Source organism: Anolis sagrei, chromosome 2 (genome assembly GCF_037176765.1).
Source record: "Anolis sagrei isolate rAnoSag1 chromosome 2, rAnoSag1.mat, whole genome shotgun sequence".
Taxonomy (NCBI): Eukaryota; Metazoa; Chordata; class Lepidosauria; order Squamata; family Dactyloidae; genus Anolis; species Anolis sagrei.
This window is the reverse complement of record NC_090022.1, coordinates 173,635,562-173,648,503: the sequence shown is the minus strand read 5'-3', so window position 1 is coordinate 173,648,503 and position 12,942 is coordinate 173,635,562. Positions and strand designations below refer to the sequence as shown.

At 42.1% G+C, this 12,942-nt stretch overlaps 1 protein-coding gene across 11 annotated transcripts in view; it reads right to left on the bottom strand.

Moving 5' to 3' along the window:
- The window catches only part of HUWE1 (HECT, UBA and WWE domain containing E3 ubiquitin protein ligase 1), a 158,633-nt gene that overhangs the window by 43,757 nt on the left and 101,934 nt on the right, over positions 1–12,942 (bottom strand). For all 11 annotated transcript variants that reach the window (XM_067464157.1, XM_060763275.2, XM_067464156.1 and 8 more), the window contains 12 exons: positions 12,424–12,569; positions 11,390–11,456; positions 10,834–11,048; positions 10,415–10,626; positions 9,113–9,295; positions 7,321–7,493; positions 6,984–7,132; positions 5,129–5,204; positions 3,353–3,451; positions 2,925–3,058; positions 1,077–1,248; positions 539–767 (listed from right to left, as the gene is read on the bottom strand). In XM_067464157.1, the coding sequence (XP_067320258.1) occupies positions 539–767; positions 1,077–1,248; positions 2,925–3,058; positions 3,353–3,451; positions 5,129–5,204; positions 6,984–7,132; positions 7,321–7,493; positions 9,113–9,295; positions 10,415–10,626; positions 10,834–11,048; positions 11,390–11,456; positions 12,424–12,569 (1,855 nt within the window). The remainder of the gene's footprint in view (positions 1–538; positions 768–1,076; positions 1,249–2,924; positions 3,059–3,352; positions 3,452–5,128; positions 5,205–6,983; positions 7,133–7,320; positions 7,494–9,112; positions 9,296–10,414; positions 10,627–10,833; positions 11,049–11,389; positions 11,457–12,423; positions 12,570–12,942) is intronic.

Below are 12,942 nucleotides of genomic sequence, written 5' to 3'. Positions count from 1 at the left end.
CGATTGCGAAGGAGGTGGGACCGAGAGCAGGGCCCCTCCAGAAGTTCTTAACAACCTTGATGGTTCATAGGGAGAATCCGTTCGGACAGGTAAAGTGGGCCGGAAATATTAAAATGGAAATAATAATAAGAATAAAACTTTATTTACACCCCACTACCATCTCCCAAGGGACTCGGTGCGGCTTACATGAGGCCGAGTCCACAATACATCAATAATAAAAACACTAATAACAAGTAATACAAAACAATAAAAATAAAACTCATAACAGAAAATAAGCAATAAACATTAACAATAACACAACAATGTTTAAAAACCTATGGCTGGGCCAAATGTAATAATTAAATTTTAAAAATAATGCTGAGCATGAACAGGTGAAATATGACTAGGATAGAGTTTTCAGAAAGGGATGGGCGTGCAGACACTCCTAGATCAATAATAAAGTGCATTTAGAGGACATATTGCTGGGAGTTTCAATAGGATCTCCTTTTTACTGAGAAGCAACAGATTTTGAAAATAAATTGTGATGCTCCACTCTCACCTCTGCAGGATAAGTGGTGGGTTGGGTTGCCGGGTCCCTGGGTAATGTACGTGGATGGTATGGCCAGTATTAGCTGTCAGCTGCCTTAGCGTCCTCTGGCTTCGGCCAATGCCTTGTGCCAACCGGGTGGTTGAGGAACCACTACCCAAAGTCAAGGAACTATGGTCTGCATGCCGTACCATGAGGGGGTGAGTGGCAGGAATATTGCCAGGAGAAGGAGGAATATCCGCTGCAGAGAAAAACAAGAGAAGTTAGCAAGATGGAGACATACAAAGGTAATTTTCTGGGGAAAAGAAACTAATCTGAACCACGCTCAGTGATGCTGTTATCAAAAAGCCTCTCGAATATATACAGCAATGCTGTGGGGCTAGAATTTATCTCAATGGCTAGTACAAGGTTAAAATGCTATTATTTCCTAAAGGTAATAGAAAAACCAAAGTTTTCTGGTCCATATGTACCCGGGCCCCCAACCCCCCACAGGAAGGAGCCATTATGGTACCACCCATGTCCTATAGCTTCTAGGTTTCAGAGTTCTTACTGGCACTGGAGAACATGTTGTCAAACTCTATGATGAGGTCATCTTCACGGTCAAAGCGCTCAAAACGCACCAGAGGGGAGGCATTCATATCAGGATAGTCTTCGTCTAGCTCCATCTCAGAGCCGTCATCATCATCTTCTTCCTCTTCGCCTTCTTCACCTTCTTCATCATCCTGTAGGGACAGTTAGCACCAAACCAAAGGCTAAGCAAAGACTGGATACATTGAAGGATCTCACATCTACTTTTTGCTCTTTTTCCTTCCTTTCAATTAATCTCCCTATTTGCAAGCAGGGAAACAGTTAAAGAAAATTCTAGCTACGGAATATCTGAAACAAAAAGAAGAAGAATATGGTTTTGATCTAAAAAGTAGAGAAAGCAAAGAGAAAGATGGCAAAAAGAAGGGAAAGAATTAGGATAGAAAGAGAAGGAGTGGAGGAGGAAAGAAAGAAGAAAGGAAAAAAGTAAAGACCTCTTGAAGATACCAGGAAGTCAAATAGATATTATTTAATCTTATTTTATTATTATATACTTTTTTCTTTTTTCTTTTCTTTTCCTTCTCTTCCACATTTGTCATTTGTAACCAAAACAATTTTCTTAATTTTTTAATTTTTTTCTTAATAATTATTTTTTCTTTTCTTTTTCTTTTTCTCTCTTTCTTATCTTTGTTGGTAATTGCTCATACTGTTTTTAATTGGAAAAATCTCAAATAAAGATTATATACATATACATATACACTCAGACACACATGCACATATATATAAAAGAAAATTCTAGCATTTAGACTCTTATTTCAACCAGAACGATAACTGTAGGTTTCACTATAGGTTTCATTACTATTAACTTCCTATTCTGAGAGAGGAAAAACAGTGGAGTTTTTATGCACATCTGCCATACAAACTCCCATATTGACAGAAATACAGATACAGGGTGAGGCAGCATAACTTCCTTTTTAAAAATGTGCGCCATTCAGTCGGTTGAAGACGTAGCGGAGCGCTAGTGGTCTCGTTCGAGAGGCGGGAGTATAAAGTTTTGTCCTGACACAGCTCAGTCGCCATCATGCGTTGGGACAGTGAGGAGCGTGCTTTTGCCATTGAGGCCTACTTTTCGAGCGGATTTGGAGGGGCCGGCCCGCTCTTCAGATTTGGCCCCTTGTGATTTTTTTCTATGGGGTTTTTTGAAATCCCGTGTTTCTGTGAACCGTCCAAGGACCCTACAAGATTTGAAGACCAACATCCAGGAAGAAACTGCCAACATAACGCCTGCTATGCTGGCAAGAGTCATGAGAAATGCCAGAAATCTGTATACTCAGTGTATGGCAGGGGTCCTCAAACTATGGCCCAGGGGCCGGATACAGCCCTCCTACGAAATTTACTCAGAGTCAACTTAAGTCTGAAACGACTTGAAAGCACACAACAACAACAACAATCCTATCTCAGCAGCCAAAAGCAGGCCCACACTTCCCATTGAAATACTAATAAGTTTATATTTGTTAAAGTTGTTCTTCATTTTAATTTTTGTATTGTTTTTAAGTGTTTTTTGCACTACAAATAAGATATGTGCACTGTGCATAGGAATTTATTCATGTTTTTTTCAACTTATAATCCGGCCCTCCAACAGTTTGAGGGTCTGTGACCTGGCCCTCTGCTTAAAAAGTTTGAAGATCCCTGGTGTATGGAGAATGGAGAATGGGGGACGTCACCTACCTAATTTGAACAAAACTTTAGGTATGCGCCTACATTATAAAAAATAAAATAAAATTCTGATTCATACGATGAAAAAAGGAAGTTATTCTGCCTCACCCTGTATTAGGAGACTTTTGCAATGCTTATCAATCTAATGCTTTCTTACCTGATCATCTTCATCTTCCTCTTCCTCTTCCTCCTCTTCATCCTGGCTGTCATCTTCATCTTCATTGCTGCCACTGCTGTCTTCTTCTTGGGTGTGTTCTTCTTCATCCTCAGGATCAAGTATATTCATAGAATCTACAGCAGAATGGAAAACACAGGTCAGAGAAGCTGGCTTCTGCTTGTCTAGAGAAGATCTTTCCACTGATCTTCCTAGCAAGACTTTCAAAATGGCTCTTGCAAGGTAGGAGAAGCCTCACTGATCCAGGTGTTAGATACTACAACTTCCTATGAGAGCTAAAGACTGCAGTCACTTTTGATATCAGGCTAGATCTCCCTTCTTCTGATTTTCTCCCACTCCCCGCCCACATCTTTAAAGATTACTACAGGCATTTCTACTGACTCCACGAAACATCTTAGGCAATGGCTCACCTTCCCTGTTGGCCTGTAGTGTGGAAGCCTGGCTCAGATTGGACGGTGCCTCATCCATCAGCACATCCTCCTGAGACTCATCCTCTCCACTTCGGCCCACTGAAGGACACAAAGGTAGTGTATAGGACTCAGAAAGGTTACAAGCACACAACCCTCTCCTTTACAGGAACTTTTGGGCTGTCCATAAACCTGACAGTAGTGGCCACTTTGAGCAGGTGCTGTACAGTGTTTTGAGTGCTGGACAAGGACCAGAGGGTTCAAATTTCTATTCAGTCATGCATATTCATGGATGGTCTTGGGAAAATGAACCTCCCTCAGCCCAAATGAAAAGGTAATTGTGAAATGTTTTACCAGCTTAAAAAAATATTTAAAATGGTATTTTAACTGAATTGTTAAACTGAATTGATCCCCAACCCATCTAAAACACAGACATGTGCCTTTCATCTCAAGAACAGAGAAGCATCCCAAGCTCTGAAGATCACCTGGGAAGGAATCCCACTGGAGCACTGCAGCACACCCCAATACCTGGGAGTCACTCTGGACCGTGCTCTTACCTACAAGAAGCACTGCCTGAACATCAAGCAAAAAGTGGGTGCTAGAAACAATATCATACAAAAGCTGACTGGCACAAACTGGCGATCACAACCAGATACAGTGAAGACATCTGCCCTTGTGCTGTGCTACTCTGCTGCTGAGTATGCATGCAGTGAAACACATCTCACCACACTAAAACAGTGGATGTGGCTCTTAATGAGACATGCCGCATTATCACGGGGTGTCTGCGCCCTACACCACTGGAGAAATTGCACTGCTTAGCCGGTATTGCACCACCTGAAATCCGCCGGGAAGTGGCAGCCAATATTGAAAGGACCAAGGCAGAGACATCTCCATCTCATCCCCTGTTTGGGTATCAGCCAGCACGTCAACTACTTAAATCTAGAAATAGTTTTCTAAGATCTACAGGGACACTTGCTGGAACACCTCAGCAAGCGAGAGTCCAAAAGTGGCAGGCTCAAACCCAGAATCTCAATCAATGGCTGATACCAAACGAGAGACTCCCCCCTGGGCACACAGAGGACTGGGCGACTTGGATGGCACTGAACAGACTGCGCTCTGGCACCACAAGATGCAGAGCCAACCTTCAGAAATGGGGCTACGAAGTGGAATCCTCGACATGCGAGTGTGGAGAAGAGCAAACCACAGACCACCTGCTGCAATGCAACCTGAGCTCTGCCACATGCACAATGGAGGACCTTCTTGCGGCAATACCAGAAGCACTCCAAGTGGCCAGATACTGGTCAAAGGACATTTAATCAACTACCAAATCACAAATTTTGTATTCTGTCTGTTTGTTTGCTTTGTTCTGTTAGAAATGTAATATAATTGACTGATTGCCCTGACACGACAAATAAATAAAATAAATAACTTAATTGTTTTAATAATTGTCCTAGTTTAATTCTATTTTGATATTTATTTTTCCAGTTGTATAGTATTTAATGTTTCTGAGTTGCTTTGCGTCTTGGTTTTCACAGATAAACATGGGGTACAGCTCTCTCAGATCTTCATAATTACCTAGGAATTGCTAGCATCCCTGAATTACAGGAACTGATCCCTTCCTTCTGAGGGGACAGCCATTTCAAGCAAAGTAAGAGTCCTAATAACTGGGTAATGAATTAATGCAGTTTTCTTCAGGATATTCTTCAGAGTGAAAAGGCAATGAACCTAGAAGTCCTGAACGACAGAACCCTGAGATCAAAAGTCACGTTTGGCACTCACCTATAATGGTGCTGTTTCCTGAGCCACCGTCCTGGTCTAATAACTCATCTATCAGATCCTCCAGTTCATTTTCCACCTACAGGGATTGATATGGTCACATCAGAAAAGCCTATCTCCTCACCCTTCCCCCCCCCCTCCAATTAGCTCCAAGATTTTAAACAACCGTCACAAATGTAGGTTCTCCTAACATTCCAGCAATTCCATAACCACCCTAGCTTGAATCATAGTTTCAATAAAGCAAAGACAATGCACATTTGTCAAAAAGTTAAATGCATCTGTTGGGATTTAATCCAGTCACCCATATAAATAAAAATATAATGTTTGTTTGTGGGATTAACATGACTCAAAAACCACTGGACAAATTGACACCAAATATGGACACAATCAATGGATCAGGCCAACAAATGACCATCACTCATAAAAACACTAAAAAATACAGCAGAAGAGACTTAAAAAGCCTAAAACACAAAATACCATATATTCCGGCATATAAGACGACTGGGCGTATAAGTCGACCCCCAACTTTTCCAGTTAAAATATAGAGTTTGGGATATATTCACCATATAAGACTACCCCTCTTCCAACGCACACCAATTTTTTTTAAAGCATCAGATTTGATTTCAATATGGTAATTTTCCTATTACTGTATCTCCTTCTCTGCCTCTCAGATCTCACACATGTGCAGTCTTCAGTGATAGGCAGAGGAGGAGGTCAGACAGGTAAAAGAGGTGTGTTTGTCTGGGCCCAGAGCCACTCTATCTCTTTTTTCCATACCCTGGGTGCCCCGGGCACCGGCAGCTTGCTCTGCCCTTCACTTACACCTTCCCGGTGAGGTGCCCCTTCACCTCACCATCAGGACTGCATTAAGTCCACGAATCCTGATGAATGGATTTTCTTCTACTGTACTTGTGCAGCATTGCCCTTAATACAGTCGCTGCATACGACAGGGACACGGCCATTGCCATTTTTGAGCTCCCCCCACCATATGCGGCAACCACAGATTCTCCAATCCGATTGGAAGTTTTCAGCACCCGCTCTATAAGACTACTCCTGTGTATAAGACTACTCCAGCGTATAAGACGACCCCTGACTTATGAGAAGATTTTCTTGGGTTAAAAAGTAGTCTTATACACCAGAATATACGGTACATTACAACGCATGCACAAAACCATATATATATATATACATACATACATATACACACAGATATATATATATATACACACACACGCAAACACACATATACACACACACAAAATACATATACACAGATTGGGCACAGCAACACGTGGCAGGGGACTGCTAGTTTTAGAGAAAAAAAGTTCTGGTTCACAACTAGTTTCCATTTATACCTCCATGCTACATATACCTCCATGCTATTTGCAGATATTAATTCAGCTACAACCTACAATGTTGCAAAGTTCTGTTCAGCAGCATACAAAATCCGTCAGGGAATGACTAGTCCCAAAAGTTAACTGTGTGTCCAGTAATCTTCTTCTCTGAATCTACAATTTGGTGATGGATCTGGGCAATGTATGTTTTTACCCTGTTTCCCCTTCCCTTCTGCTCCCTCACCCATATTGTGCTTCAGTCGTTATATTTATATTTTTAATGTGCCAAACATACCAAGTTTGTATGAAAATGTGACTATTTCCTGTGCTGGTCAATGACTGAAATAAATGATTTGATTTGATTTGAACTAGTTTCCATTTAACTGAGCTCTGCATACAGCCCACAGTCAGAAAGCAAGACAAGTGGTGACTCTAGTTACAATGTCATTTTTACTCCAGTCTTCCAAACCTGTGTCCAAATCCCACACCCCACCGACACTACCCCTACAAGGCTTCATCTGTACCTGCATCTCCTGTGTGCTCAACACCTCAGGCTGCCCAGCAATTACCACAGCATCGCTCTCTGCTTCACCATCCATGATGTCACCATCCGCTACTTCAGCTTGGGCCACATCTTGATCTTCCTCAGGAGCCTCTGCTTCTCCACTCTCTCCTGCAAATAACAAGCGGGTTAGGCTATTCACCTGGCTTAATGAAAGACAAGTCAATGAAGACATAAAGACAGTGAATAGGAAGAATATGTGAAGAAAATGAACATGGGCAAGATGTTGAAGACATGTTAAAGAGGAGCAAAAGGTTGCATTGCCCATGAGATGATAAGACATTAAATAAATATAATACCTGTATCCGGTTGACCACTGCTGGCATCCCGTGTGGCTCCCTGGGCATCCTGCTCAGCCTTGGTCTTGTTTGAAGCACTCTTGCTACCAAAGAGGCTGCTGGGCTGATTGACAATGCGCGACAGAGTCTCCAGGGGTTTCAAGGCTGCATTCACTGTGTTGGCCATGTTAGGACTTTCGGAAAAACACACACAAACACACAAATGATTCTTAGACTGCATCAGGCCATCAAGAGCTGGACATTATTTTTGGCACTTCTATTAGCTCCTTTTTAGGAATTTGGGAATTTGGCACGTTGAGCCTGTACTCAGCTATGTTTCCTTTATTTCAGCCATTTTGCTTTATGATGTTATTTTTATGATCATATTTGTTTTATTATTTTATTGACTGATTTTAATTGTGTAACTGTGTTTCTGTTTTTATTTGTAATTTTTGGGCTTGTCCCTCTGTTAGCCGCCCAAAGTTCCCTAGGGGAGATGGTGGCAGGGTATAAAAATAAAGTTATTATTATATATATTATTTCAGATTAAACCTTCTCTCAAATATCCTTCAGAGAAATGGAAAAATGTGCTGGTAATTAATGCTGTTTTTACAATAGGAAGAACTTTTGTTTTCAGTAGAAAAATATTTGTCCTCTGTGTTATTCACTCTAATCCAGTTTAAACTGCTGTTAGTCTTTTACGCTAATCAAAAATGAGAGAAAGATTCCTTAACTGCGGCAATGGCGGCAGATGAAAGGAACTGAGGCAGTAGCCCCTCCCACTGGCTATATACTCTATGGGGAGAGTGGGCGTGGCTACCGCCTAAAAGTATGTACTAAGTTTTCTAGAAGATTCTGAACTGTCTGCGCAGGCGCAGGAAATACCATATGTGCGATTCACAGTTGACCACGATGGGAAACTGGCATGATCGCAATTGCATCTGGTGGGGACGAGGAGCAGGGCCTTCTCGGTGGTGGGCCCTCGGCTCTGGAACTCTCTCCCACTGCCTCTTTTCTCCTGACTTTTAGAAAGCTGGTGAAAACTTGGTTCTGGAATTTAGCATTTGATGAGTGAGTCAATAACCCTTGAACACACAGATGGATGGTGATGAATTGTGATTTTATTCTGACGACTTGGCCTTATGTAATTATATGATTGTATTTTAATGTATTTAATGTATTATGTATTAGTGTATTATGGGATGTGATGTTTTAAACTATTGTTTATGAATCTTTTGTTGTGAACCGGCCTGAGTCCCTCTTCGGAGGTCGAGAAGACCAGTATATAAAAGTTCTAAATAATAAATAAATAAATAAATAACTTTATTTTTATCCCACCTTTCTCAATACACAGGGACTCGAGACAACTAACAGCATGCGTGACACAATATAGAAATTAAAGAACCAAATATTTTTTGTCATGAAACTGAAAAATTAAATTATAATAAAAATATATTAAAACTAAATTTTTAAAAAACTCCACAACCCTCCTCCTCCCACAAATCCCACTCACACCAGTATCCCTGTTCTTTCCCAATGTGGTTACTGTTGATGTATTCCCCCACAGGGATACTGTTAAAAGTATTGTCAGTCCACAAGCCATGCTGACCCATGACATGTTACCAGGTGAAAAACAGAAACAGTTATAGCGAATAGGCACAAATATAGTATCAATCCTTGTCACACCAGTGGAAAAACAACAACTTTGTTTCTCCACATCAGGGAGCCTGAGAAACATCTAATTCCTACTACCCATACTCCTGAAGCAGCCCACTGTGGCCCTTCCATCTTATCAGGGAATAAAACCAAGTACCTGGAGAGATCAAGGCTGTGAGGCACTCTGGCCAAGTCATTGACCAGCCCCTTCTTGAGGAAAAGGCGAATGATGTTGTTCATGCCATTGTGCTGTGTCTTGGCTGTAGCACTGCTATAGAAGCTGGAGGTGGAGGGGCATGATTCCATGATGGTGCTGATGATGCACATGACCGCTTGCAGCCTAGAGTCATGACAGGATGTTCTTGTCAATAGCGGATCAATGTAACCTTTTTGCACTTAACCACCACTATATCATGGACGCGACATCCTGCAATATGTTAAATACTTGGAAAGGTGGTTCTTTTAATCATGACCTGCAGCAAAGCTCACCCTGACAGGTGTTTTTTGTAACAATGAAGAAGCATCAGGATTCAGTCATAGCCTTGCAGGGTAGTCCTACTGAAAACCATGAAGTGCCTAAATCACAAGGCTACTAGAACTTACAGTCAAAACTAAAGCACTGCAGTTTTCCTTAAATAATAATGCCAACCTTTAAAGTATATTTTTCCATGTACCATATTTTCCGGCATATAAGACGACTGGGTGTATAAGACGATCCCCAACTTTTCCAGTTAAAATATAGTTTGGGATATACTCGCCGTATAAGACTACCCCTCTTCAAACGCACGCCAAATAAACATTTAAAAAGCATCAGATTTGATTTCAATATGATAATCTTCCTATTATTGTACCTCCTTCTCTGCCTCTCAGATCTCGCACATGCACACCTGCAATGCTTCACTGCAGTCGTCAGGAGCGAGATCTGAGAGGCAGAGGAGGAGGTACAGTAATAGGATACAAGGGCGGGCCAGACAGGAAAAAGAGGTGTGTTTTTCTGGGCCCAGAGCCACTCTATCTCTTTTTCCATACCCCGGGCGCCCTGGACGCCTGCAGCTTGCTCCGCCCTTCACTTACACCTTCCTGGTGAGGCGCCCCTTCATCTCACCATCGGGACCGCATTAAGTCCATGAATCCTGATGAATGGATTTTCTTCTACCATACTTGTACAGCATTGACCGTAATGCTTTTATACAGTCGCTGCATACGGCAGGTACACGGCCACTGCCATTTTTGAGCTCCCCCCCACCAACCATATACAGCAACCACAGATTCCCCAATCCAGATTGGAAGTTTCAGCACCCACTCTATAAGACAACTCCCGGCGTATAAGACTACTCCCGCATATAAGATGACCCCCGCGTATAAGTCTACTCCTGCTTATAAGACAGCCCCTGATTTTTGAGAAGATTTTCTTGGGTTAAAAAGTAGTCTTATATGCCAAAAATACGGTATATCCTACCTGGCATGTTTTTCAGTGCTCTCTGCCATGGCCAGTGCCCGGCCCAGGGCTGCTTTCACCTCATTTACCAGGGCCACCTGTGCATCTGTGCCACTACCCGCTGCAGCCAAACTGGCTAGAAAGAGGCGAGCCAGGGCTGGTGTGTCCTTGTCTTCTGCATTTTGGGTATGAGGTAGCAGGTGGTCCAGAACAAAAGCCAACACACTACAATCCTGGAAAAAAATAAATGAGAGAACTTCAGAATGCTCTGTCTTCTTCCTTCAATAGAACAACCACTGGCAATGTCTCAAAAATTACAATTTTATTGATCTACAGAACTTACTGAGCAATGGTTTCAAAAGTTTTACCTTTAATCTACCCAGCTCCCACCCAAATCCTAGTTCCCTGGCATTGATTAGACAGTTCTTGAAGCTTCTCACCTCTTTGATGAGCTCAGATTGACCCACGGTGTAATTATAGTTGGCAATTAAGGTGGCAATGCCAACATATGAGCGAACAAGTTCAGCCAGCAGCCGCAAGATGGTGGAGGTGGGCATGAGTGGTTTGCTTCCCTTGGCCTTCTGCTTGTTCTCTTCAGATGCTTTGTCACCCTCCTTATCCTTCTTATTTTCTCTGGATTCTTCAGGAGTGGAGGCTTATGGGACAAGCAAAACAGGATCAAAGAGAGGAAGAATTGCTGACTCATCAACACATCAAATTTCAGAACAGAAAGGAAAAGTCAAGCATATGGGGTAGAACCCCACTGTGGTATGCTGGGGAGAGGGTGAGAAGAATTCAATCATTCCAAGTCAAGGAAAATGGCTGCTGAAGGGGAAACCGGGCCCTCTTGAAATGACTTACAAAAGATGTTATTTGGAGATTAGGATAAATCAGACTAAGATTTCCAAATGCAGAGATCTTAAAGCAAATCTGGTCAAAATTTAATTACAGTGCTTCAACTTGATCCTTTGTCAAAATAACAAATAAAGCACTTACCATCCCCTTGGGGAGTCCCAGACTGGGGCGTCTCAGCAGTTGCACTATCAGCAGCAAAGACTTGAGCCTACCGGTAGAAGGAGGAGGAGATAGTTTAGGATCAGTAACCTAAACTGCATGAAATACAGGGATCACATGAGACCACATCTTTCACTGTCATTAAGAGCCAGAGTGTGAATATTCAATGATATTAGTACAGAGTTCAGAAAAGTAAAATCTGACTGGTATCTTTAGTAGAGATCATTTAAACCCTTCATAAAAATACCATATTGTACTCCATGGCCTTCTCCCAAGCGTGCCCATCCATATCGGGCATCAATCCCTCATGGGAAAACAGGAAGGTGTATGCAGTAGTGAAACAAAATCAGAAAATAAACACAATCCAAAAATGCTAGTCAAATAAAAATGATAGATGATGATGATGATAATAATAATAATAATAATAATAATAACAACAACACTTTATTTATACCCCGCTACCATCTCCCCAAGGGATTCGGTGCAGCTTACATGAGGCCGAGCCCAAAATACAACAATACAAGCAATAACAACAACAATACAAGCAATTTAAAACAACAAAACAATAAAACAATAACATAAACATTATCAAATAAGACAACACACTTTAAAATCTATGGGCAGGCCAAATGTAATTAAAATTAAAAAAATAATGCTGGACATGGGCGAAAAGAGTGATGGGGCGGTTTGTGGAAACTGCTGCGAGAGCGGTGGATGAAAGGAACTGAAGCAGCCCCACCCACTGGCTATATATACTCTCAAGGGGAGAGTGGGTGGGGCTATCACCTAAAAGTGTCTAATAAGTTTTCTAGAAGATTCCGAACTGTCTGCGCAGGCGCAGGAATTACCATATGGGTGATTCACAGTGACCACGATAGGGGAAGTCATGTTTATAGTAACACATAAATGTAAATGGATCCGATTCATTAAGTGTCTTATTCCTTGGTCTTTGAAAACTATAGAGACAATAAAACTATTTATGGTGGTAGTTGCATGAAGAGCTCAGAAGTACTCACATTGATGCCAAAGCCTGTCTGAGAGTCAAAATCACTGCCCTGGCGGGTCAAAGAGCGGTATTGCTGGTAAACATCATCACCCATGTCTTGAAGGATCTGGCTCACCTCCTGGCTTGTAGTGTTTGCCTTGGGCTCAGATTTGTCCGCTAGAAAAGGAAACAAGAGCATTATTACTGTTAGTAATATCGCTTCAGGGAAAGCTATTATTCATCACAAATTCAAATTGTTCAGACGTCCAGGAAAATGCAATAAGTGGAGGAAGTGGTGGCGCGTGAGAGAAGGAAGAGAAGCGGCGGCTCGAGGAGGATGCGGGGGCCTCCCTGGCACGATGGCCGGCTGCGCACTGAGAACAATGACATTAGAAGAAGAGACATTTTTGTCTGTCCCAATGAAGGCTATTGGGTCGCAGAACCTACTGACCATGCCTGGAGGTGTCACCAAGTCGGGATACCTGCACAAAAAAGGAGGAACACAGTTCCAGCTCTTAAAGTGGCCACTTAGGTTTGTAACGCGGCTGGT